We start from the raw sequence: 26,363 nt of genomic DNA, 5'->3' as shown, positions 1-26,363 counted from the left end.
TGATTTAACATTTAAGAACTCTCATTTCTGTAATTTAATATGGGCATGATATTTTTAAGCCCTTATCAGTGTTAAGGATTTCTTTTTTAAAAACCCTATGCCTATAACATAAATACTGAAATGCCCATGTTCTCATAGGAGAGTGGAAAATGTCCTAGAACAGGAATGACAGTCAAAAGAGAAAAGTCCTTCCATCTGAGCCTTGGTTCTTCTCTATTAATGGCAACAGTACCTCCATAGTTCCCAGCAGGACTGCCAGGATTAACTGCAGCAAAAATAGTGAAAGTGAAAAATCAATAAATAAACAAATATGTCCTGTAAATTCTGAAGTACTCAACTCTGGACCAAAGAATTAACTTTTGCTGTAATCCCAGCTACTCAGGAAGCTGAGGCAGGAGGATGGCAAGTTTGAAGCCAGCCTGAGCAATTTAGTGAGATCCTGTCTCAAAAAAATAAATAAATAAATAAAATAAGGGTTGGGGAGTACTCAGTGGTACAGCTGCCCTGGGTTAAATCCCCAGTACGGGGGGGGGGGGGGGGGGAGAGAAGAAGAAGAAAAAAGAAAAAGAAAGAAAGAAAAAAGTAGATAAACTTTTAAAACATAAAATTGATTAAAGAAAACATTGTCTTTAGTAGGCCTAACATCTCAAGCACTGGAAAATCTTTGTATTTTCTGAGTCATTTTTGGAAATACATCAGCATTTATACAAATATTTCTTTTTAAAAAAAGGATTCACGGTAAATACAGTGGTCGTTATCACCCAGGTAAAGGCTGATCAAGGGTCCGTGCTCCTACAGGTGGAAGCGCAGGCTTTTTCCTTTGGCCATGATTTTCCAAGTGTGCCGTCTTGATATTTGCACAGAAGATAAATGGGGTTGAATGTCCTAGTGATGTAAGAGTCACTCACTTTTCATCATATAAAACCTTTACTTTTCATTCAGAAGGACACAGGGAAGTTACTGGGGCTCTTTTCAAAAACAGGATGCAGATCTTAGATATCCCTAAAAGGAAAGAAACGCCTGCTTGGAGATCAGAACAGGTCAGTCCTGGGAGAAATGACACAAAATGAACAGCTTGCCAAGCGCTGGGAGATTTGGTATAAATACTTTAAATTCCTCGAGTTTAAGACTGGGCATATTAAATATTCGAATCCTAGAAAAGACATAAGATGAACAAAGGCCAAAGCTAGGCCCTTTCCGACTGCCCTGCTGGCAGAGAACTGCCCCTGCCTGACACGACTCTCCCTGGGCAGGCTGACCACACACTGCCCTCGGGCTCCTTTATTTGGAATACAGTCGCTGTCCTCTTCACCTTTAACACAGGACAATATCCTTCTGGAAAACAGCCGGCGAGGGGCGAGGCAGTGGAGGGTCTGGTTCCTGCAGGTGAAGCTGTGCATCCTTGTCACACCAAACAGAAACGGGCCCACACACAGGGCCCAGCACTGCTGGGCTCCGGAGGCGACGGGGGCCGAGGGCAGCAGGCAGTGGCCAGAGCAGGAGCTGCTCCGGCCACAGCAGGCAGTGGCCAGAGCAGGAGCTGCTCCGGCCACAGCACACCCAACGGGAGGGAGCAGACCCAGCTTGCTCACGTGAACAAGAGGACCGTGGCACCTTTCAGCTATGTCCCATCGCCAGGCACAGAACACTGAGGATGAGATGACCCCCAAAACTAGCTAGGAACACGGAAAAGAGGGTGGGGGACAGAAATGGGACAACTGCTCCATCGCACTGACATACAACACCACACACGGCACCCCAGGTCCCGGCACAGTGCTGTCTTGCGCCAGAGGTGCAGGTGGCTTCGTACCCAGCATAAGGCGGGCACGTTCACATGCAGGCACGGCGCTGGGCGAGGGGCCAGCAACACGGCACAGTTCATCAGAACCACCACAGCTGTCCAGCGCCCAGACACACTCCCACCAGGCTCCAACAAGAACATGGGTCCTTCATTGCTGGTAGTTTCCGTACTGGCCCTAAAAGAAATCAAGACTTAGAGGTGTTTTTTTTTTTTTTTTTTTTTGTGGTGCTAGGGATTGAACTCAGGGCTCTGTGCATGCCAGGCAAGCACTCTACCAACTGAGCTATGTCCCCAGGCCCAAGACATGGTGCTGAGTAGGAGGGTCGGCACTCAAAAGCAAGGCCAGGCCCACCCCAGCCAACATTCAGGCACACAGGAAAGCCCATCTGGCCTGGTCAGCTGAGAGAACAGCAGCGTTCAGGCCACTCAAAGAGCTGGGCAGCCTGAATGCCTCAGCACAATCCAAGTCCAGCCCAGGGCTTCTCAAGCAGAGCTGATCCTTCCCCAGTGACACCTGGCAGCCTCTGGGTGCACTGGCATCCAGCCAGAGGCCTGCAGAGTGCATCACGGCCCCACAGATCCCTCCAGCCCACAGCCCACCACAGCCCACGGCAGGATCCCACAGCCTGCAGCTGGCCGTGTATCTCCCAGATACACAAATCAGGATCCTGGGAGCTAGATGACACTTTCCCCAAAATGCTATTGCTCTCTTCTCTGAGGCAGGCATAAGACTACAAGTCTTCCAGTCGGCCTATCACGAGATGAGAACGTTCACTTGTTATTTCCTAGTGATTCCAGTTTTGCATCAGGGGCAGGTAGCTGCCTCCTGGATTCCACCGGCGGCTCCCAGTGCACACCCAGAGGCCAACCCCAGAGCCTGTCTGCATGCAGGGCCAGCATGCTGCACCCAGAGCGCTCAGAGGGCACTCTGGACCACGGTCCCCCATGTCCAGTGGTCTGCTCCTTTAGGGACTCTGCCCTGATGGTCACACGGCTGGCTTTACCCCGTGCTCACAATCAGACTTCAGATCGGTTCACCCTTTCAGAAGCAGGATGAGAAGCACTTAAGAAATTTGGGGCTGGGGCTCAGGGGTAGAGCGCTCACCTAGCACGTGCGAGGCCCTGAGTTTGATCCTCAGCACCACATAAAAATAAATAAAATGAAGGTATTGTGTCCAACTATGACTAAAAAGTAAATATTAAAAAAGAAAGAAAGAAAGAAAGAAAACACCCTCTTAGCCACTCAGTTATCCAAGGAAAACAACCATAACATGGTGCTTTGGAATTTCACTAGCTGTGTGAGGTCACTGACGCCTGCTACCTACACGTCACTGTGGAGAGTCACCTTTTGCTAAGGATTGTCTTCAAAGGAAGCTCCAAATAAATGTCTGAGACACACATCTCCCTCTACTGTTCCACACTGCAGCTACCCGGCCTTTTCCCTGCTGTCTACAACACAACAAATCCGCCATTCCCCAGGACTTTTGCACGTCCTCTCCCTGAGCCTGGCTCTTCTCATCCGGGAGGGTGCTTGTCCCTTCAGTGCTTCAGGCACACAGACCCTGTCCTTGCAGTCGCAAAGGGCGACTCCTTGTGAGGCCCGTGAAGCCCTACGCCCTGCAGCCTGTCCCCATCACCTCTTTACTTAGGTATTCACTGGTTTGTTTACTTCTATGGGGTGCTGAGGATCGAGCCCCAAGCCTCCCGCACGCCAGGCGAGCGCCCTACCCCAAGCCCCGACCCCAGTCTCACCACCACCTCTTCCCAGGCTCTTGCTGTGCCCGGGTTCTGGCCACACAGGCCTTATTGCTGCAGAAGTCCTCATTCTTGCCCACCAAGAATGGTCTTCCTTGGCTCCTGACCAACTGTCCCCTTGGCAGACAGGGTTCCTGTCCACCCACCTGCTGCCCTTCTCGACCTGCTCCCAGGACAGTAGTGGGTGCCACCAACTGTGTGCTGCCTCCTGAGTGAGCTGTCTTTGCCCGCAGCATAGGGTCCTGTCACTGCCCGCCTCACCCACCTGGCAGAGGCCCCAACCTGCCAGGTGCACAGTGAAAACCTGCAGAACTGATGGAGCGAAGGAGAACCTAACGGTCAGTCTAGGGTGCAGAGGCCAGCTGTCTGTCGAGGTGAGCACACCAGCAGAGACCTTTTCTTGGTACTGGGGACGGAATGCAGGAGTGCTTTAGCAGTGAGCTATATCCCCAGCCCTTTTTATTTCATTTTAAAAATATTTTTAGTTGTAGATGGACACAATATCTTTATTTTTTTAAATTTATTTTTATGTGGTGTTGAAGATCAAACCCAGGCCCTCACGCCTGCGAGGCAGGCGCTCTACTGCTGAGCCTCAAGCCCGGCCCAGCCCTGTTCATTTCGAGACAGGGTCTCACTATGTTGCCAGGCAGGTCTGAACCTGCGACCCTCCTGCTGCAGCCTTCAAAGTAGCTATGGGTGTGTGCCTCGGAGCCGAGGCAGAGGTGATCATTAAAGGAACCTGGGACCAATCAAGGCTACCTCAGCATTCTTCATGACTGTCATCTCCACAGCCCTGGCAGGGGGCGGGGGTCAGGGGGGCGGGCCTCGAGGCGCCCAGGTAACTTGCCTGCTCATAGCCATAAGGCCGCTGCTGCTGGGCAGAGGGTCCCGTCTGCGATGCTCGGTAGCCCCCGTACTGCTGGCCTTGTCCTTGCTGGTAGCTGGAGTACTGGGAGGGGGCACTCTGGGCAGGCCCTGAGGAGACACAGGCTCTGTGAGGACCAGCACTGGCTCACCCCTCTTCTGGAATCTCCAAAACACCAGGGACCTGTTCTTCCTCAACACGAATACGGGGAGAGAGGGCCATGGGACTACTGGCCAGACCCAGTCCTGCACCCTTGCCTGACATGGGCCACAAGGCCTCCTCCCACGCGCTGTTCCAGACCAGCTGAGGTCACAATGATGGACACTGTCAACTCGTACTTTAAAGATCACAGGAAACAGGGGAAGCTTGCAGCAGAGGAGAAACGGCCAGCATTTCTGTGAAAACTAAGTCGAAGGCTTTGGAAATAATCGATAAAGGCGGGCCGTGTTTTTACTGACCGAGGGCCTTGCGCGTGCCAGGCCAGCACTCCACCACTGCGCTGAGCCCAGCTCCCCAGGCTTGTCCTAGAGGCTGTTTAATTGGCCGTGTCATAAAGGCCAAGGGTCCTGTCCGGCTCCCTCCTCCCCCAGAACCCTATGGGCTTCATGGGGACCTTGCCCACGGGGCCCACCCCGAGAATGGGTCTGAGCGGCCCCAGCTCCTTTTCAAAAGGCACTCAGACGACTCAGGTGCAGCGAAGGCTGAGACCCACTGGCCAGAACAGCTTCCTCCACGACTCAGGAGCTGGCTGCCTGCTACGCCAGGGGAAGAAAATCCTGCCTGACCACAGGCCCTGAGGCTGTTTCTGTTTCAGTTACCAAGGGCCTAGGCTCAGGGGAGTGAGCTCAGCAGGGGGAGACCATGCCCCCCCAGATCCAAGGATAAATAAGTGGAGAGGTTCCTTCTCTGGGTGGGTGGGGGCCTGTGAGGACTAGTGTTTTTTCCTGTCCTGAGACTAGGGATTGAATCCAGGGCCACTTTACCACTGAGCTCTATCCCCAGCCTCCCCCCCCCACTTTTTGTTTTTGAGACAGGGTTTCAGCAGGTTGCTGAGGAGGCCTGGAACTTGTGATCCTCCTGCCTAGCCTCCTGAGTCACTGGGATGACAGGCATGGCCACCGCAACCCCAGCAGAGGTCACTGCCTGCCAGCTCTGACCTGGGGACGGGCAGCCTTTCTGTGTACCTTAAATGCCGATAGCTTGCAGGGATGTCACCCAGTGACTGCAGGGTGAAGAGGGAGGCGCCCCCCAGGTCAGGGGAGTCCCAAGGGGAGCTTCCTGCAGTTTGGGTCTCTGGCCAAGTGCAACCTGTAGGCAAGGGGCCAGGCAGGACAGGGCCCTGACACGGGCAGACTGGGGCCAGGGCCCCGCTGAGACCTGGCCTGGGTAGACTGAGCTTGTTCCTGCTGAAGGGAGAACTACCCTGGCCTCTGACTCCTGTGCACCCCATGGATCCTGAAAGCAGAGTTAGGTTGTTCAACCTCGGCGAACTTGATCAGCCTCGGCGAACTTCCTGGCTAGGTCTCAAGTTAGCGATCCTCTCGTGGGGAGCAGAAGCTCTTGAGTGAAAAGTGCTTCTGGCCCTGCCACGAAACCTGCCCCCTTGCAGGCAGGCTCAGGGAAAGCCCAGCAAGGTGGATGCGGAAAGCACCCTCCCACGCGGGGCCCAGTGTCTACCACTATGCTCCAATGAAAGGGACCAGGTCTCCCTGGAGAAGCGGCTGACCGTAGGGCTACACAGAGGTGCTTAAAACCCCCCAAAAGTGAAACATGCTAAAGGGACAGTGGCCAGGCGCAGTGCACACAGCTGTAATTCCAGCTGCTCGGGAGGCTGAGGCAGGAGGATCGTGAGTTCAAAGCCAGCCTCAGCAATAGTGGGTGCTACGCAAGTCAGTGAGACCCTGTCTCTAAATAAAATAAAACATAGGGCTGGGGTGTGGCTCAGGGGTGGAGTGCCCCTGAGTTCTATCCCCAGTACCCCTCCCCCCTCAAAAAAAGGGGGGCATAGGGACCACAGCCAGGGCTATTCGACCACTAAGTACAATGGTACCAGACCATGACCCGATGTGGAGGTTAACGTCCACCTGCATGCTGACCTAAAAACACACCTGGAGGGGTGAGTGGACAGACAAGGGACATTTCCCTGCAGAATTCCAGAGAACATGTGAAGATGATCCCTCTTGACCAGAGCTTACTGACCTACTCCCCAGAAGGAAGGGAAGGAGGGAGGAATGAACAAGGGAGGCACCTGGCTACCACCACCAGGGCCAGGCAAGCTGGCCACATCGCCACAGGCGAGCTGTGTGAGGACTGGCTGTGCGAGATGGGACCCACTGATCTTCCTTCCACACCCATGACCTAGTCTCACCTGGGGAAGCCGGCACACCCCCGTGAGGCATGCTCACACACCTGGCCAGTGTGCCCAAGACGGTCCAGGGGTGAGTTCATCTGTGACACCCAGAGCAGAGGAGCCCATGGACAGAGGATGGACACCAGGGACCAGGAGTCTGGACGCAGGGTGGGTCTGGCCCCCGGGGAAGGACACCAGGGACCAGGAGTCTGGACGCAGGGCGGGTCTGGACCCCGGGGAAGGACACCAGGGACCAGGAGTCTGGACGCAGGGTGGGTCTGGCCCCCGGGGAAGGACACCAGGGACCAGGAGTCTGGTCCCCAGGGTGGGTCTGGCCCCCGGGGAAGGACACCAGGGACCAGGAGTCTGGACACAGGGTGGGTCTGGCCCCGGGGAAGGACACCAGGGACCAGGAGTCTGGTCCCCAGGGTGGGTCTGGACCCCGAGGAAGGACACCAGGGACCAGGAGTCTGGTCCCCAGGGCGGGTCTGGACCCCGGGGAAGGACACCAGGGACCAGGAGTCTGGACACAGGGTGGGTCTGGTCCCGGGGAAGGACACCAGGGACCAGGAGTCTGGACGCAGGGTGGGTCTGGCCCCGGGGAAGGACACCAGGGACCAGGAGTCTGGTCCCCAGGGCGGGTCTGGACCCCGGGGAAGGACACCAGGGACCAGGAGTCTGGACACAGGGTGGGTCTGGCCCCGGGGAAGGACACCAGGGACCAGGAGTCTGGTCCCCAGGGTGGGTCTGGACCCCGAGGAAGGACACCAGGGACCAGGAGTCTGGTCCCCAGGGCGGGTCTGGACCCCAGGGAAGGACACCAGGGACCAGGAGTCTGGACACAGGGTGGGTCTGGTCCCGGGGAAGGACACCAGGGACCAGGAGTCTGGACGCAGGGTGGGTCTGGCCCCGGGGAAGGACACCAGGGACCAGGAGTCTGGTCCCCAGGGCGGGTCTGGACCCCGGGGAAGGACACCAGGGACCAGGAGTCTGGACACAGGGCGGGTCTGGACCCCGGGGAAGGACACCAGGGACCAGGAGTCTGGACACAGGGCGGGTCTGGCCCCCGGGGAAGGACACCAGGGACCAGGAGTCTGGACGCAGGGCGGGTCTGGCCCCCGGGGAAGGACACCAGGGACCAGGAGTCTGGACGCAGGGCGGGTCTGGCCCCCGGGGAAGGACACCAGGGACCAGGAGTCTGGACACAGGGTGGGTCTGGACCCCGGGGAAGGACACCAGGGACCAGGAGTCTGGACACAGGGTGGGTCTGGTCCCGGGGAAGGACACCAGGGACCAGGAGTCTGGTCCCCAGGGCGGATCTGGACCCCGGGGAAGGACACCAGGGACCAGGAGTCTGGACACAGGGCGGGTCTGGCCCCCGGGGAAGGACACCAGGGACCAGGAGTCTGGACACAGGGCGGGTCTGGCCCCGGGGAAGGACACCAGGGACCAGGAGTCTGGACGCAGGGTGGGTCTGGTCCCGGGGAAGGACACCAGGGACCAGGAGTCTGGACGCAGGGCGGGTCTGGACCCCGGGGAAGGACACCAGGGACCAGGAGTCTGGACGCAGGGTGGGTCTGGCCCCCGGGGAAGGACACCAGGGACCAGGAGTCTGGTCCCCAGGGCGGGTCTGGCCCCCGGGGAAGGACACCAGGGACCAGGAGTCTGGACACAGGGTGGGTCTGGCCCCGGGGAAGGACACCAGGGACCAGGAGTCTGGTCCCCAGGGTGGGTCTGGACCCCGAGGAAGGACACCAGGGACCAGGAGTCTGGTCCCCAGGGCGGGTCTGGCCCCCGGGGAAGGACACCAGGGACCAGGAGTCTGGCCCCGGGAGCAAGCGCTGGTTTCCCAGTGGTGGCTGCCACGTCAGGTCACCGCAGGCCCTGGCCGGGCGCAGGTCGCCCTGCACCATCATGGCCACTGTCCTGGAGACCTGGAGCTGCTCCAGAATGAGGCCCTAAGCAGGCGTGTGCCCACCTGGGGTGCAGGGCGGGCCCTCCGGGGAACGCCCTCTTACCGTAGGCCTGCTGCTGCCCAGGGTAGCTCTGCTGGTTGGGGTACTGCTGCTGGGAGTAGGTCTGCGGCTGGGCGGTGCCCTGCTGGTACCCAGCCTGCTGCTGGCTGTACTGGGAGTTCCCTGCAGAGAGAAGGGCATGCGCTCACCACCGGTGGCCAGCAGCAGGCCCAGGCAGGCCATCCACATGTTCGAAGTCTACATCTCCTCTTGACAAAGAGCTACATGGCCGGCGCGGCCACTGGCCAACGCCAACGCCCTGGGATGCGCTGGGCCCCACAAGACAGGCCGAGTCCTGAGAGAAACCAGGGCCTTGCAGACCTAACTGGAAGGCGCCCTGGACACAGCCGTGTGGATGAAGCCATGTGATGGAGCCATGCTTCTCCATGCCAAAGACGGAGGGGGCGGCCAGTGGCTTCTCATGGGACGTGCCCTGCTGACCCCCAGCCTCTGCCTTCAAGCCTCCAGAGCAATGGGTTCCTGTTGCTTTAGGTGGCTGGATGATGGTCCCTTGCCACCGAATGCCCGGGAGACTGGACAGCCCACAAGCACAGCACCAGCGGCAGCTGGAAGCGAGAAGGACACCACAGCACTGACCAAAGGCACCTTGGCTGTGAAGGCCCCTGGCAAGGAGAGCGGGCAGAGAACCATGTCTGGAAGGCCCAGGAAATGGCGCAGGGAGGCCAGCAGAGCCCAGTACAGCCGCCTGCAGGCATGCACCTTCCCTCGGGTTTTCAGACAGCGGGGCAGCCCAGGTACTGAGAAATGGCTACCAAGCCAGGGATGGCCAAGCGGGTCACAAGAGAGCTCCAGCAGTCTCCTGGACCACCCTGTGCAGTGAGCACTGCCGTCGTCCCCACTCTGCAGGTGGCGAAATGGACGCAGTGGCCTCACTTGGAAGATGGGCATTCAGACCCACAGGCCCTCGTCCTGAGCCACTAGCCACAGCAGGGCCTCTGGGAGGGGCGGGGACACCTGTATCCTGTCTCCAGGCCACTGCCTTCTCCTAGGGACATGCAGTGTGATGCCCAGGAGGCTCATGGCAGAGGGTCGCCTGGACACGTCCCTCAGGTCAAGATGCAGTCAGCTGAAGTTCACACCCCTACTGGGCCCAATGGGCTCCAGGGCTTTGGGGACATCAGGCTGAGGCCACAGCTGATCCTGGGGACCAAGTTCCTACTTCCCCCCAGTGCATGCGGGCAGAGGCTTCCCACAGGCTGCCGCCGCCAGCAGGTGGGCAGAAGGCAAGAGGGCGCCGGCTCTCACTTCCTCTTCCTTCAGAGAAAACACTTGTGCCTGTTTCCAAAATCCGACTCCTGGCTGTGCCCACGCCAAGGCCTTTTCATTTCAGAGACATCAAGTAGTGAAGTGGCACACGTGTGCAGGCAGCCTCGCCAAGCTCAGAGGGCACTGACGAGCTGCAGTCTCCCCACGTCTTCCTGGAGGTCTGAGGCGCCCACTGCAGGGCCAGCAGGTCAGAGTCGGCTCCAGGCAGGGACGCCTCCCCCAGGAGGTGTCTAGACCACGTCCTGCCTCCTGCTTTCATTTGTGTGGGACCACATCTGCGTGGCCCAATTCCAGGTCCAGGAGGGGACAGAGGCTGGGGCAGGGACTGGGAGACAGGTGCACTTCTGGGACCCAGAACACGCCCAAAAGGAATGGCTGTTCTTATGAAAATGTGCCCTGGAAATACAGGGCGGTACCCAGGGGCCGAGGGTGAGATCCGAGCAGCCTGTGCTCCTGCTACCCGCCTGGCTATGGGTGACGACTTTTCTAGGACCTGCAAAAGTTAAGTCCTTTGAAACTGAGTCCTAGTAACAGACTTCTAGAAAGCCATCTGCGTCCATCCCATGGTCCGCCCGCCGTCCGAGCGCCTAGCTTGAGCTCTTAACCCAGGGTCCTCCTCAACACCGAGCTGGCTCCAGCAAGCCGAGGGCAGGCGAGGCAACTCCAGGGAGCCAGAGGACTCAGTTCAGTCCAGCACTTCAGGACTCACCAGAGCCTCAGCAGGCTCCTCAGGGGCCTGGGGTTTGGCCAGCTGCACTATTAATGAGTTCTGGCCCCATTTTTACTCTTCATGAAATGACAGGTAAAGGAGCTATTCCTGGGTGCCTGCTCTTGTGCACCTGGAAAACCTCCGGGGATCTGGGAGGAGCAAGCACAAATGTCAGGTGTCTGACAGCAGGCGCGTGGATGGGGCCTCAGCAGAGCTGGACAGCCTTGGCCCGGCCTCCGTGCCACCAGGCACACACACGCTCCACCTCTCCTGCTCCCAGCTCTCTGTCTAGGAATCCGCAGCCTCCTGTGATGTGGTCATGAGGGATAAAGGGCAGCACTACGTACAGTGGAAGGAGAGGCCAGCCCTGGCCAGTATACACGCTCAGCTTACTAACACACGGTCAGGGCGTGGAGGCACAAACAAGGGACGTATTAATGAGTTCTGGAAGCAGAAATGCAGCATGGGGTGCGCTCTGCTGCTGCTGGGATGCTGCCAGTCTGAACCCCCACTCCTAGGGGACGTGTCAGTCACACTTGGCAGGGTCCTGAGCAACACCCAAGAGGACACACCAGGGGCTCTTGGGACTCCAGGAAGCGCAGATGGTGTGGATGACTGTACAGCTAGGGTCCTCCCGTCCTGGTTGACAGCCAACATTTGACACTTCCGACTCTAATCTCTAAATAAGCAAATTCACTCTCATGATTCAGAAACGTAAAACCAAACAGGGGCCCACCTCGGAGAGGGACAGAGGGCACTCCACTCCTGCCGCGCTGCCCCCTCCGCCAACTGTTCTCACTGGTGTCTCGGATCCTTTCCCGGCTGCCTGGGGTGTGCTGAGGCAGCGTGGCTGAGCACAGTCCTGTCCTCCCTCTTGTCTGCTCTGTGCCTGGCCTCTGCAGTTCATAGGGAGCACCTCTTCCAGGGTCGTGCCCAGGGGCACTCAGGAGGGACTCGCTCTGTGCGGGCTGTGCTGCCGCAAGCTCACCACAGTGCCAAGCCCACTGTACCCGAATCCTCCGGTCAGCACTCTATGGTGTCACACTCCTACCCAGCTCACTCGGCCCACCCCAGCCCTCCCACCTCTGGTCCTTGATGGTCAGTGTCTATGACCCACAAGGTTCCTGTGGAAATTCTTTATGTTGGCCTCTGACTTCCAGGGGCTGCTCTGCACCCGAAGGGGGCAAGACCTATACCCCAGTCCTCAAAAGAGCACTCCACTTCTCACCCCACCCAGGACCTCACAACGCACTGCTGTGGGGCGAGACAGACCACAGTCCCTTTGCACAATTTCCTCATGCTGCAGTCTAATGAGAAGAACGGAACACAGCTCTTCTCAATCCAGGAGAGAGCCAAGCCATCTGCCACCATGCTGGCATTATATCCACCTTTGTCAATTACACCTTAATAAAGCTGGGAGGAAAACTGGAAATATAAAATAATAATAATACAATAATTTAAAAAAAGAAAAACACAGTGGCACAGTGATGCACACCTGTAATCCCAATGACCTGGGAGGCTGAGGCAAGAGTACCTCAAGTTCAAGGCCAGCCTGGGAAACTTAGCAAGACTGCCTCAAAATAAAAATAAAAATAAAAAATAAAAGACTGGGGAGTGGCTCAATGGTAGAGCACCCCTAGGTTCCATCCCCAGTACTGCTAAAAAAACCAAACCCAAGTATGTATCTTTATGGTGCACAACAAGAGGTATGACGTGGGTGTGCATGTGGGTGGTTTCTTCACAGCAGGTCGGGACCTATTAGCTCATTCGCTCAACAGCAGAACATCTATAGATCCAATTCTCAGAAAAATAGCCCCAACAAGTGCACGCAGCCCGTGGGCCTGCCTGCTTCCAGACGGCTGTTTCTATGGAAAGAGGGGGCCGTGAAGGTCCCTGGCTGCGGCACCCACATGCAGCCTCTCCCAGACCAGCGCTGGCCCACCATCCTTTCTAGATGGGGCTCCTCCGGGAGGGATGTCCCTCATGCAGACTCACTCTGTGCTGCCCGACAGAGCCAGGTCCTCCCACGTCTGGTGGTCCTGCCTTTACTCCGTCAGCTCCTAAGGCCCTCAGACCCGTTCATGCTGGCCACAGACGCCAGCCCACAGAAAACTGCCCAGGGCCCTAGGCAGGACGAGTCCTGAGAAGCTCCCAGGAGGTGGGGCATGTCCGCTGGTGTCTATTCTGGCGTGAACTGCTTGTGCGGCTGCCAGGGCCATCGAGGTGCCCGTGCGCGACTGTCCCTGCAGACCCTGAGGGGCCACCCTCTGGGTCTGTGTTCCTCTGCAGCTTCCTGACCCCGCAGCCTGGACGGCCCGTCCTGGGAACCTGCCTCAGCACCAGGTGGGGCCAGCAGGCCAGTGTCTGCAGGTGGAAAGCCTGGGGGCCAGACCCACCCCTCAGGACAAGCAGGGTGGGCTTGGCGGTGCAAGAAGGTGGAGCAGCCCAGGACGCTCACTGGGTCCTGGCAGGTGGCCTGCCACCAGCCTTCTGGAGGACTTTCCCTGTTTTCAAATCTTCTAAAATATTTTGCCACGTGTAACTAAAAACCAGAATTGCTTTGTGGAAAGCAGTGTGCGGGTCCCTGGAGAAGCCAGGCACAACTGCCGCGTGAGCCACAGTCCCACCTCCAGGCCCTCTCGAGGGTGGAGAGCAGGGACACAGGTGCAGCCTGCCACCTTCACCACACACCATCAATGACAGCCAAAGCACAGGCCAAGTGTCGGGAACAGAGGAGGGCAGAGGAAGCACACCACGGGCCTTCAGAAAGGGCCACCTGGCCCCGCTACCACAAGGAAGCTGAGGACACCAGTGGGGTGTGGCGAGCTGGTCACGGGAGGCCCCAGGCAGAAAGGTGGGTCGGGGGGCTGGGGGGGCAGGGCTAGCGTTCAGTGGGGACAGTCTTGGTGTCAGGTGTGGGAAGTCCTGTGTGTGTGGGCGGCATGGTGCTGCACGTCACTATGAATGTGCGCAGCCACTGGGCAGGCTGTCTGAACAGGGCTGCATGGTAAGTGTCGTCTGTGGCCTATTTACCACAAACGCACGTAAGGAACGCACCCCGAGCGTGGCCTAGGCAAGCCACCTGTTTCTTGCTCTCCCTCACCCGGCCCGTCATAGCCCTGCCGTTCCCACCACCAACGTCTGCACCAGGAAGCCTGGAACTCGGCAGCAGAGGCCCCGCAGGCCTGTGAGCTGAGGGCACTCGGGGGCTGCGCTCACCCGCAGGGGATCTGACCGCGCAGCTCTCTCCCCAAGGCACCTTCAGCGATGGGCCACTGGTGGCCAGGGCGGGCACATTCACACCATGAAGTGGGAAGGCCAGGGCTGTCTGCCTGAGAGCAAGCTCCCATCATCCGCCACCTCACCTTCACCTGACAGGTGGCGTGGCCACGGCGCTCTGTGCAGGGCTGCAAGCGCCTGGCTCAAGACGTGTCTGACCCGGTCAGCAGAGCTCTGGAGAAATGCTGGGCCAGACCTGACCATGCCACCCCATCCCGCACACTCCCAGCCTGGCTCATGAGGGCTTTAGGTGCCTCGGTCCCTGCTGGGTGGCTCTGATGGAGGAGGCTGAGAGCAGCTCCCAGGCCACACACTGGACAGCTGGACTGCACGGCAGGTTTGTCCCCAGCACCCCCAGTGTCCAGCCGAAGCTCTCCCATATCCCAACACATCAGGCAGGCAGGACCCGGCACCTGGCGGAACACCCGCATCTTCTAGGAGAAGGTTCTCGCAGCTCTGTGCCACCGTGTATCTGGGTCCAGGGCGGCCCCGGGCAGCACTGCTGCTCTCAGGGGCGTAGCGTCCCCGCTCAGGGCTGCTTACCCCCCTCATAGTAGTGCTGCGTGGACTCCTCAAAGGAGCGCTCGTAGCTCTGCTCCGAGTAGGACGACTGCTGGTAGGCATAGTCACTGTGGCCTGCAAGAGACGGGCATCGGCTGTGGGCAGGCTGCACGCTGCCTCTCGGTCCTGGGGCAGACGTGCGAGCCCAGGAAAGGACAGTCGGGCCAGGCCAGGGACATGGCAGAGCGGGTCAAGGGCCTGATTCCCCAGGTGGCCACACCCGACCCCAGCAACTCGGGGGATGACAAGTCCAGGGCAGCCTCAGCCATCAGGATGAGAGGGAGACGTGCTGGGACGTAGCTCCAGAGTCAAAAACAAACCAACAAAACGCAGGCGTCACTTCCCACACCCCGGGGCCACTGAGAGGCCAGGTCCAGTCTGTCACAGCTGGCTGCGGGAGCACCAGCTGCTCTCCTCTGGCCCTGCATGGCTCTTGGGGCTTCTGGGCAGGGTGCTGTGTGGCACCATGACGACAGGGACACAGCCTGCCCCTGGCTGGCCTCGGTGAGCACCTACCACCCATTTCCCAGCAGGAGGGCACCTGCCTCACGCCCAGGCTCACTGGGCAGCCCACCCGGCTGTCCTCTAGGGAGTCCTGTCTTTGTCTTCCCAAACCTAGGCATTTTTTAAGACCAATTTAAATGCTACCTTCTCAAATCCTGGGATGATCTAAATGGACAATCAGAGGTGACAAGTGGCGGGTGCTGTGCCGGCCTGCCAGCCCCCCGAGGCCGTCTCAGGCTCCGTCTGTGGCAGACAGGCCCTCCCGGCTCAGATTCCACGGCTGAGCCTGCGTCCTGCCCCCGTGCTCGGGCCTCACCCTCGGGGTAGTACTGCTGGCTCAGGGGCTCCGAGGCGGCCTGGCTGTGCCCGTAGGGCTCGCTGTAGTACTCCTCCTGGCCCAGGTACTGCTGCGCAGAGCCTGCAGGCAACACACGCTCAGGACCCACCCCGCGTGGGGCAGCTGTCCTTGCAGCCAGGACCCAGATGGGCAGCAGGGCCCACCACCAAGAACTCACCCGGGGCCAGGACCGCAGCCACCAGGCCTGCCCTCCTCCCGCCCCAGCAAGGCTCTGGGTCTTGCGTCTGTAACTGCCACCAGCTGCCCCTCCCCCGTGGCCCAGAGGACCACAGCCCCACACCAGGTCACCTCCAGAACACGCGGACCCTCAGCAGGCCCCGTGTCCTCGCTCATGCACAGGTGGGGAAACGCGGGAGCAGGGGTCCTGGGTGCATGCTCCCCTGAGGGCCTCACCTTGCTGGGAGGGCCGGTAGGGCGCCATGGGCCGCTGCCCCATCATGCTGCTGCCCTGGCCGCCCTGGCCCATCATGGCCATGGACGACTGGCCCTGGTAGTGCTGGCTCCCGCCCTGCGCAGAGCTGTAGTGGGATGTGGCCGCCTGCTGGTGCATCATGGAGACTGTGTGACAGAGACCCCGAGTCACCTGGGAAGCCCAGGCCAGCCCCTGACCTCCCACCCCCATGTCACCCGGACCCCAAGGCATGCCTCCCAGCGCAGGGTCAGGGCCCAGGGCTGGGTGCTGGTCTACACGTGCCTCTGGGCAGGAGGACGGGGCTCCCACGGCAATACACCCTGGCCCCCCAGCTCTCTGCAAACCCTAGCCCAAGCAGTCCTGACCTTCCCTGTCCCTGGGCAGGTCCTGAGTCACCCTGTCCCCTGAGCACCCCGACTGACCCGCCTGTTGGCCTGTCACACTCGTCCTGCTCAGAGGTGCGGGGCAGCTCCAGAGAGACAGGCAGGAGCCACCGTTTTAAGGTTTCTAGCACCACGTTGGAGAAGAAGGGGGGGTCTGTCCTGATACGTTTTGTTGGAGTCAATACTTCCAAGTTAAATTTTAGCACGTGATTAACAAACTTGGGAGGCATTTCACGTCCTGTTCTGTAATAAGCTCCAGACTAGCGTTTGTAACCCAGGGAACATCCTGCACCGGGAGCCACTCCACAGAGCCCATGGGGCTCCCAGGCCCAGGCCATGCTGCCCACCCCCCCACCCAGGGCCCCCCGAGAAGCAGCCCAGAGTCACCATCATTGCATGCCACTGGCTTGGCCCTGTGGAGGCCTGGGGGAGGCAGCCAGCCCTGCTGATCCTCTCCTTCCCTGAGCCCAGTACATGGGTGACCCCGGGACCCACAGGCACGGCCTGCACACACTCCCAGTGCCAGGAGCCGGCCCGCGGTGAGCACCTGGGTTGGACTGCATGTTGATGTTGGTCCGAGACACGTAGTTGCTGATGGCGCCCTGGCCCTGCATCGGGACGCTCTGAGAGGCAGGTCCCGAGTGGCTGTAACCAGGTCCCGAGCCGTGGCCACTGCCAGACATGCTCATGGAAGTGGTGGGCAGGGTGCTCTGCACCGTCTGCTGCATGGACACGTGACTGGGACCTGTGGAGGGCGGGCATCAGGGACGGGGCCAGTGAGCACCTCCGTCTCCTCTGGGCAGCTCTGGGGAGGGAGGCGACTAACCCAGGTCAGCCCCAGGTCAAGCACGTGCGCACGTGACGAGCGGGTCCCTCTCCAGGCAGCCGGGCTCCACTCCCACTGGGTGCCCACTGGAACCGCACTCTGCATTCGAAGTGGGCATCGTGTGACCATGTGCGCATGGTGGGGTCTGGAGCTCTGCTCCCCGGGCCGGTGACTCCAGGACGCGGGAGCCAGGGACACCGAGCCCAGCCCTGCAGGCTGCGGGGGCCCCACCGTGGCAGCTGCCCCTGTGGCTGTCTCAGGGACCGTGGTACTGGGAATGTCCCCTGCAAACCTGCTCACCATTGCCGATCTGGCCCTGCATGAGGGAGGCCGGGGGCAGGCCTGTGCTGATGGCGTCGCTGAGGCTGCCTTGGGGGTGCAGGCCCTGGCTGGAACCGCTCTGGCTCAGTGCTCCGGGGCCCAGGTTCATGTTCTGGGTCGGCGGCTGCAGTGACAGAAGGTTGGGAGGATGGCTAACTAAGAGCCACCAACAGCCACCTGGGATTTGGTGGCCCACAGAACTTTCACTGCATCCATGGCCATCTGTTCAATGTCCGAGACCTACAGCCACTGTCACGCTCTGCAGCACAGTGGTGGTGACTAGGCCCCAACATCTCAGGCCTAGTGGAGACAACACAGTGTAAACAAGAGCCCAGCCTGTCCACACACACTTGGGTGTTCAAAAACTGGTCCCCTTGCTGGGACGACAGGGAACCCCTTTGCTGGCCCCCCAGATCCTTCTCAGGATCGTCTGACAAGCACCTCAGTGTCCACAGCCCTCCCCATTTTGTGCCCCAGGGCCTTCGCACCAGCTGGCTCACTGCTGTTCCCTGCACTCCTTCTACAAGTGCCCTCTCCTCTCTCATTCTTTATTCCCCCAAGCCCACCTCTGATCACAGTATGCAGCAGGGAGGTGGGATGTACAGGAGACAGGAGACCCCCCTGGACCGTCACTCCCACATCTAGATCAACCTGCGGCCCCAAATGTTTGCACAGACACTGTCTACACCTGGCCCCAAACGGAAGCCTCCAGCAGGCTCTGCTGGCACCTACTGGGAGAGGAACCCCGACAGGCCGACCAAGGCCGCCTAACATTCTGGACTTACAAAACATGCCTGAGCAGTTCTAATGCCACCACTTTCCAGGGGAACCAGGGCACTGGGAAGTGAGCCGTTCTGGGGCCATGGCACCCGTCAACGCGAGCCTGCTACTTCCCTGGCTGCACTTTCCCAGCATGGAAGAGGCCAAAGCGGTCGCACCTCACAGTGAAAATTCAATTTAGGGAAGACATTTTTAAAACCAAATCAGTCCAGGCACAGTGGCCCACGCCTGTAATCCTAGCAACTCAGGAGGCTGAGGCAGGAGGATCACAAGTTTGAGGCCAGCCTCAGGAATCCAGCAAGGCCCCATCTCAAAATAAAAAATAAAAATGTGGCTCAGTGTAGAGGACCCGTGTTCTATTCCGTGGACAAACACCACCCCCTCAAAAAAGCCAAACACTGAGACTGACATCTAGAGTATCTGTGGCACTGGGGGTTTTCCTGGTTAAGCTCTGCTTCCAGTCACAGCGTGGCACGTGCACCGCTCCTGATGGCTGACGCTGGACAGAGGAGTCACACTGGGCAAGGCCGAGTCAGAGCCCCAAAAGTCAAGGAAGGGCCCAGCAGGCCCAGAGGGACCGCACTCCAGTGCTCAGACACCGGCCGCCACCCTCCCAGTTGCCTGCTGGGGGTCGAGTCACCCTCCCCAACGGGAGGGACCTGTCCTCCGCCGGCAGGTCTACCACCAGTGTGACAGAGAGGTTCACACCACAGCCCCAGGCCCAACGCCTGCCTCCCCAAGATGTGGTCCCTCAGGTCACCTTCCTACTGGAGGTGACACGCTGGGAACCTGGACCTAGGCAGTGTGTGGCTCCTGGCGGTAAGTGGGGAGCCCTGGCCCCCGTGCCTGGCACTCACGGCGGGCAGCAGCGACTGCATGTTCTGGTTGGAGTCAGCTATGGTGGCCAGGTAGACCAGGTTCCGGTGCAGGATCTGCTGGTACCTGTGGGGGGGGACACGCGAGTGAGGCAGAGGCAGGTTTAACCAGGAGCTGGGACCTCTAGCTAAACCCTGCCAGGACCCTGGCCCCAGAGGACACCAGGCACGGGCCCCACGGCCTGGTCAGAAACAGACAGGCGGCAGCGCTGGGGGTCCAGCCGGGCAGGCAGGAAGTGGACCCAGCCCAGCGCTGAGCAGGCTCCCGCCCCAGGAGGAAGCGGTGCTGGGTCTCTTCAGAGAGTGCAGGTGGGGGACTGGCTCCAGGAGGCAGAGGCCACAGGGGACAGAGCAGGCAGTGGCCCAGCGTGGGGCTAACTCCACAGCCAGCTGCCCGAGCACCCCAGAGGACACAGAAGTGACAGGGATCCCAGGCTCTCCCACGTCACACCCGGGGTCCCATCCCCATACACTCATCACATGTGGGGGACTTGAGCCCCCCCACTGAGCCCGGTAACCCACAGGCACACTCGGCGGGAGGTGCCAGGTCATGGAAGGCCAGGGCAGCCCTGGTGTGTCCACAGCTAGGTAGGCCCGGGCTCCCTGACCCCCCCACACTCACTGGGTGCACTCCGCCGTCTTGCCCTTGCTCTGGTAGTCCAGGATGCACTGGATCAGGTGGTGGTTCTCGTCCAGCATCTGCAGCAGACGTGGGTGTGAACGGGGCCTGGGCACCAAGGCTTCCTCGGGGCAGCCACAGGGCATCCGCCCAGCAAGCCTAGCTAGTTCACCACAGGGTGCAGGACCCCGCGGGGTGCCTCGGAGCCCCACCTGCAGGGCGTGACGGGGCTCAAAGCACAGCGGACCCCAACAGGCGTACCACCCGTGTGACAGGAAGGCTCACACCACCAGCCCAGGCCCTCACCCCTGCGGGGGGCAGGAGGCAGGCAGGACGAAGGAGCTGAACAGGACACACAACTGTGGCCACTGACCCGCAGCCTCACCCCTCGGGTCTGCGCCACCTGAGTGCCACATGAGCTGTGGTGGGACGGACGGGCCTGCACCCGGCAGGGAACCCCGTCGGCCTCGCACGGCGTAGGTGTGTGATGCGCACCGACTCAGGACCTGAAACCCAGGCCGAGACCCAGGCCACGGAAAGGCAGGCGTGGGCATCCGGAGCCGGGCAGGGCTCTCAGCGAGGGTGCACAGTGCCAGGGTCAGGAAGGCCAGGCCTGCCCCCCAGGCACGCTCCACACAGCAGCATCAGTCCTGCAGGGACTGGTCAGAAGCAGGTTCTGGAGCCTGTCCCTGCCCAGGTGGTGTGCCCAGAGGCCTCTGAGGAGCACTGGGCTGCCTCACTGTCCTGGTGTGTGCCTATCCAGCAGAGAGGACGAGGCAGTGGGGACAGGAGCCTGGGTATGAAGGTGTCTGTGGGCAGGGGGAACCACACCGGTTTGTGGGCATGGAGGTCACATGAGAGCCCCTATTCCCAGGTGGCTACTTGGGGGCAGCACAAGGATGGCTAGGGAGGCCCAGGGGGTGGCCACGGCGGGTGGGACAAAGAGGAAGGGAGCTGTGGGAACCACGGCACACTGCCACGTGAGCCATTCCCTACCTGGAGGGACCATGCCCTCCACGGGACAGAGTGCATGGCACCTGTGCCTCCTCATCCCCGGAGGCCTCTCCTCCTCTCCACTCTCAAGAAGAAGGAAGGACAGACAGGCACAGAGGCCCATATCTGTGATCCTAGTGACTCAGGAGACGGAGGTTGTGAGTTCAAGGCCACTTCATCACTGTGGCAAGACCCTGCCTCAAACCCTGAGCCTGATGTTTTCCGTCTCCACCAAACACACAGCCACCTCAGCCCCCATCGTCAGGCGGAGCCCTAACAGCAAGGGGAAGAGACGCCCACCTGCCCACTGTCCCTCAGGGCTGCCTACCTTTTCCTCCACCCTCCAATGCGGGTCCCTGAAGTCTGTCCTTGGGGTCTAGCTCCCGGGGCACCGGCTATGCCGCCTGGAGGGCGAGCGCAGCCTACAGTTCTCTAAGTTTCAACGCCCTCCCTCCACAATTTTTTTTTTTTTTTTTTTTGTATCAGGAATTGAACCCAGGGCCTCTGCCCCTGAACTACATCCCCAGTCTCTTGCTAAGTTGCTTAGGGTCTAAGTTACCCAGGCTGCCTTGAACTTGTGACCCTCCTGCCCGGCCTGCTACACCCCTGGAACCACAGGCCTGCCCCACCTCTGCCCCTCTACTTCCTGTAGCGGTCCGCCCCACTGTGACAAGATGCCTAGCCCAGCTCAGCGGCGGAGCGGTCCTGAAACAGGGAACCACTGGGGGGCGCTGCCAGCCAGCAGCTGCCACAGAGCTCGCCTGTGTGCAGGTGGGGGCAGCTAAACACACGGAAGAGGGCACTCCTGTCCTTCTCCAGACTGATTAAAGAAAGAAGCCCTGGGATTTCTTGTTTTGATCCCAGCATCCAACTCCTGGTTACCCACTCCCAGGCAGGATTCTCTCCGAGGACACTAATGGATGCTGCGAAGCCACCTGGGCCACCCACAGTAGCTCAAGTGGAGAAATGCTAGGTGGTCGCTGTGAGGATTATGGTACAACCACAGGATGGGACACTGCCCGCCACAGAGATGCTTCACAGCTCGCTCTCACACAAGGAGACACTGGGCAGCTCTCGGGATGGTTTAGAAGCAGCACACAGAGCCACAGCTCCCGTAAGTTAGGAATCCTTGTAGGAAAGGGGCAGGATGCAGGCTGAGCGCCAGACTCTCCCAGATCTGCCCACAGAGTAAGGGACAAGAGAAGAAGAAACGCAGGAGGCCCAGAACAGGGCACAGAGAGCAGCTGGGGGGAGAACCGCAGAGCCAGGGTGCTGATCCAAGCGGGATCTGACCCGCTGCACAGAGCCACGTGGGCAAAGGCCAAGGAGGCTCAGGACCTACTCACCCCTGACCCCAGAGCACTGGGGCCCTCTTGGCAGGAGATAAGATGTCCAGCCTGGGAGGAAAGATGCTGGACTCCTGAGAGCAGAGAGCACCTCCCAGCAGAGCCCCCAGCACACGCCTGGCTGGAGTACAGTTGAGCCCCACCACACCTGCTGCCCCAGAAGGAATGAGGCCTATTTGGAGGCTGAGAGGCAGCAGCCTGCAGGAGTTGGAAGCCAAGGGCCAAAGAACTCCTGGGAATCAAAAACCATTCAAGGGGCTGGGCTGGAGCTCAGTGGTAGAGCGTCCGCCTCGCACGTGTGAGGCCCTGGGTCCGATCCTCAGCAGCACATAGAAATAAATCAAGGTATGGTGTCCAGCTACGACTAACACAGACAAACAAAAAGTCCAGGTGTCTTCTGAGTTGAAGGACGTGTCTTCAGAATGAAAGCACCCCTAGGAGAGAAACAAGACTGACGGAAAAGCGATGCGATGACAGGGACGTGGGGCTCCCGAGAGGGGCGACCCAACTGGAGACTGCAGAGGGATGGAGACCGGAGGGGGAGACTTCTGGCAGGGCGATGGCATTGCAGAGGAGACCCCAGGAGGGCAGTGAGCCCCCAGAGGAGAACCCTGTGGGCGTGAGGACCTGGCCCTGGCGGAGGGTTCCAGAGTCACCGATCTAGCTGAGGGACTCCAGAGGGGTGATGGAGGAGCCTGACCTAATGGACAAGGATTTTCAAGGCAGGATCACGGAACCCTGAGGAGGAGACCCAGCCCGGGGGACTTCTGTAAGAGCACTGCAGACCACTGAAGGAACCCGACACCGTCCACATTTACCCACGGCAGAGACGGGAGTTAGGCGTGAGAGTTCCAAACAGCTCACACTTACACACGCAGGGTGCACAGGCAGTGCCTCCTGCCTGGGGCCTATCACGAGGAACGGAGTCCTCAGCTCTCTTGCCAACTGCCACTGCTGCATTCTGGCCCCTCCTCTACGCATCCAGAGCTCAGTGAAAAGGGTGAAGGCAGTCACGATGACACTTTAGCCACAAACACAGCTCACTAGGTCACTTTGGATTCGTTTTCAAAACGAGAAAACCCAGGCCTAGAAAGCCCATGTGTGGACGGTCTCAGTGCAACAGGAAAGTGAACCCAGGACGCTGGCCCGCCGCCCTCCTCAGTTCCACCTGTGTCCACATCCGGGCCTGCTTGGCAGAAGCCTTCCTTCCACCTGTGGGACAGCAGGCCTTTCCAACCCTCTGCCTTCTCTTGCCTTCACATCACAGATCAGGCACCAAAGCCAGGCTCTGTCTCTTTCCAGCTGCACAGGGTTTATAGGACATTCATGCCTCTAAGTCACTAAAGGGTAGATACCCTTTATTCCTGCACTGCCAGGGGCAGTAGGCATTTCTGCAGCCTGCTGATTAGGGGTTCCAATGAAGCTTCCCTGTGACGCCAAGCGCTCAGAGGCAAGTGGCCTGCCACTGACCCACTGGCCTAGAAACAGGCTCAGGGCAGAGGGCCAGAGTCCTGAGGAGGGCTCCTAGGGGACCACCAGGGAGTGAGCCTCACCAGCCATGACCAGAAGCTGCCCTCTCCTTCAGCCCCAGCTCCCCACAACCAGGACGCCCACCAGCCTTAGAAAGGAAATAAGCACAGGGAGGTGGGTGGTGCTGTCTGTCTCCAAATGCACCCTCTCACTGGGCGGAGGAGCTCCCGAGGCCCTGGCAGTGGGCCAGCAGACACCTTGGAATACCCAGCCAGAGGGCTCAAAGCCCCACTGCACTGGGTCAAGGGGATGAGGCCCGGCTGTGACTGTCCCCACCCAGAGAACAATACCCTTCCCTGCTTCACCCCACGTGCACAGTGCACTACTCAGGTTCAAAGGCTGTGCCAAGAGGAGACACAAAGAGGCCAAAAGGCCAGTTCCCCAGTGGCTCCTGGATCCCTCCCCACGGTGGACCCCAGACAGAGCACCCCATTCTGGAGATGGAAAGACAGGCTCCTGGGCTCCCCTTCAGTGGTGGGTGGAGGAGAGGAGAGGTGTCTAATCACAGTGAAAGAAGTGCTGTCACTCCTAGAAGTCACTACTTTGCCATTTTTTTTTTCTTTTCTTTTGAAACCAGGGCTTGAACCCAGGGGCACTTAGCTACTGAGCTACATACCCAGAGTCCCCATTTAATTTTTTTTTTTTTTAATTATTTAGAGACAAGTTCTTGCTGAGTTGCTTAGGGGCTTGCTAAGTTGCTGAGACTGGCTTTGAACTGGCAAATCTCCTGCTTCAGCCTCCTGAGCTGCTAGGATTATAGGTGTGCACCACTTTGCCCAGCACACCTCACCATGTTAATGGCAGGCTCAAGTGCCCAGGCTACTCACAGTTGTGGGGGCAGCTCTCTTCACAGAGGAAGACATACCTTTGCAACTGGATCACCTGTGTTCTTTGTGATAGCAGTTCCAAGTCCGAGGACAGCACAGAAGACCAACTGCTGACCCAGCTCCCAAGCCCTCTCCCATCATCATCCAAACCTAGGCACACATCCCTACCCAGACTGTCACCTCTCACCTATGTCCCTTATATCCCACACCTGGGCACAGGTACACTGGGGCAGGGCTGTTCTGGTTTCCACCACTTCCTGGCTGGGAAAATCTGTTGCCTGAAGAATCTGAGATGCCTAAATGGGGACTGGAGTGTGAAGTACAAATTTCTGAATAAATATTGAAGCCAGGAACAGACTGTTAAATTCCAGAAGGCCATGGCTCCAGGAGACCTGTGGGATGCTGATGTGTGCCTCCAAGTCTGGGGTCCACCCTCCCGGCAGGCAAAAGTCCTGGCCAGATGCCACAGCAACAGCAGCCCCCTGCAGCCCCTGAATCTTGGTATGTCTCAATTTGCTCCACTATAAAATGGGTACGATAATGACTTCCATGAAGAATTAAATTAGTTAAGATATGTAAAGATCTTCCAACAGTGCCTAGAATGCAATGGCGCTACAGCAGTGTTTGCTAATAAAAAAGCCACGCTTGCAACCCTACATTTCGGCTCTTGGCATACGTTTTCTCCTCTGCTTGGAGCGGGCCAGGCTCCCCACTTGTTACTTAACCACTACATTTCTAAAGACAGCAACAGCAAGGGCACTTCCGCCAAGAGAGCAGGGCAGCAAGGCGAGCGCACCGGGGCCGAAGAGGCTTACAGGAACCCAGGAATCCTGCTGTAGATGGAACCAGAGTCCAAAAGAGGAACCGACGCAGCTACAGAAGACGCGGACAAGCTCCAACAGGAATGCCTGAACACTCTTCTAACGGCTTTTAGGGAAGTGGCCCCCGCCCGTAAGAAGGCTTTCTCTAGAAAGCTTTGGCCCCAACAGGCGAGAAGGCGGTAGGGCAAATCTGCCGTTTCGGTTGGGCGAGGACGCTGAAAGCGGACTGACCAGGAAAGAGGGCGGGGACGCGCCGGCCCGCAGGTCTGCCGCGCGCTCTGCTCAGGGCTGCGGGCCGCGGGACCTGCACTCACACCTCCGATCCGTCCCTTTGTGCCTGGCGCTCTGCACCTTACTAAAGCGGCTGCCTCGCCGTCGCCGCGCGCCCCTTCTCCACTCGCCAAGTTGCGCGCTATGGGCGGAGCGGCCGCCGGGCTACGAGCAGAGCGCGTGGAGCCCCAGTCGGTCGAGACAGCTCCGGAGGCGCGCTCTGCGGACTCGGCAGCGCGCTCGGGGCCAGCACCCCGGCGGCCACCCGGCCCTGTGGCCCCGCGCCCCAGCCAAGGGAACGCGCGCCCCCGCAAAGTCAGCGCGGGCTCTCCTGGGAGCGCCCCCGTCGGCCCTCAGCTCCCAGGCGCGATACTGCGGACGGCGGGGCGCCGGGCCGCCGTCGGGTCTCGCGGCCAGCCGGCTGCGCCCCGGCTTTGTTCGCGCCCCGCGCCTAGCCCCGCGCCCGCCGCCCACACCCCGCAGACCTGCGCCGCCCACCTTTTGAATGGTTTGCTGCGTGACCTCTCCTTTGCCTCTCGGCCGCGCGGACGCGAAGGCCACGGACATGGTGGTGGCGCGGGCAGAGCCGGTGATCACCGGGGTCTATCCTCCTGCGGCGCCCGGCAGCCCGAGGTGCCCATTCTCCGCAGCGCGGGCGGGGCGGGGGGCGCCGCGCCGTGGGCTCGCCCGCCCCGCCGCTGCCGCCGACCGCCGGAGCCCGCCGCGCTACCTCTCCGAGCGCCGCCGCCGCCGCAGGCCGCGCTCCGCGCAAGGCCCCCCGGAGCCCGCCCAGCGCCCCGCGCCCGCTCGCTGCCGCCGCGCCGCCCCCCGCGCCCCGCGCCGGTGGTTCCGCCCGCCGCGCCCCGCCCGCCTCGC

At 59.9% G+C, this 26,363-nt stretch overlaps 1 protein-coding gene across 2 annotated transcripts; it reads right to left on the bottom strand.

The window, feature by feature from the left end:
• Positions 1 to 539: 539 nt before the first annotated feature.
• Ss18l1 (SS18L1 subunit of BAF chromatin remodeling complex) lies at positions 540 to 26,115 on the bottom strand. Of its 2 annotated transcripts, XM_026407818.2 has the most exons (11): positions 25,986 to 26,115; positions 19,704 to 19,780; positions 19,064 to 19,148; positions 17,406 to 17,550; positions 16,827 to 17,024; positions 15,878 to 16,042; positions 15,443 to 15,544; positions 14,605 to 14,697; positions 8,790 to 8,909; positions 4,404 to 4,531; positions 540 to 1,976 (listed from the first exon to the last, which is right to left on the bottom strand). In XM_026407818.2, exons 1-11 carry the CDS (start codon positions 26,052 to 26,054, stop codon positions 1,950 to 1,952), a joined length of 1,209 nt encoding a protein of 402 aa, XP_026263603.1. In that variant the 5' UTR covers positions 26,055 to 26,115; the 3' UTR covers positions 540 to 1,949. The 2 variants fall into 2 exon arrangements, with proteins under 2 accessions (XP_026263603.1, XP_026263604.1); XM_026407819.2 differs by lacking the exon at positions 15,443 to 15,544.
• Positions 26,116 to 26,363: the final 248 nt, after the last annotated feature.

This window comes from Urocitellus parryii, chromosome 6, assembly GCF_045843805.1.
Source record: "Urocitellus parryii isolate mUroPar1 chromosome 6, mUroPar1.hap1, whole genome shotgun sequence".
Taxonomy (NCBI): Eukaryota; Metazoa; Chordata; class Mammalia; order Rodentia; family Sciuridae; genus Urocitellus; species Urocitellus parryii.
Note: the sequence above shows the minus strand (reverse complement) of the source record. Positions and strands in the feature narration are given on the sequence as shown.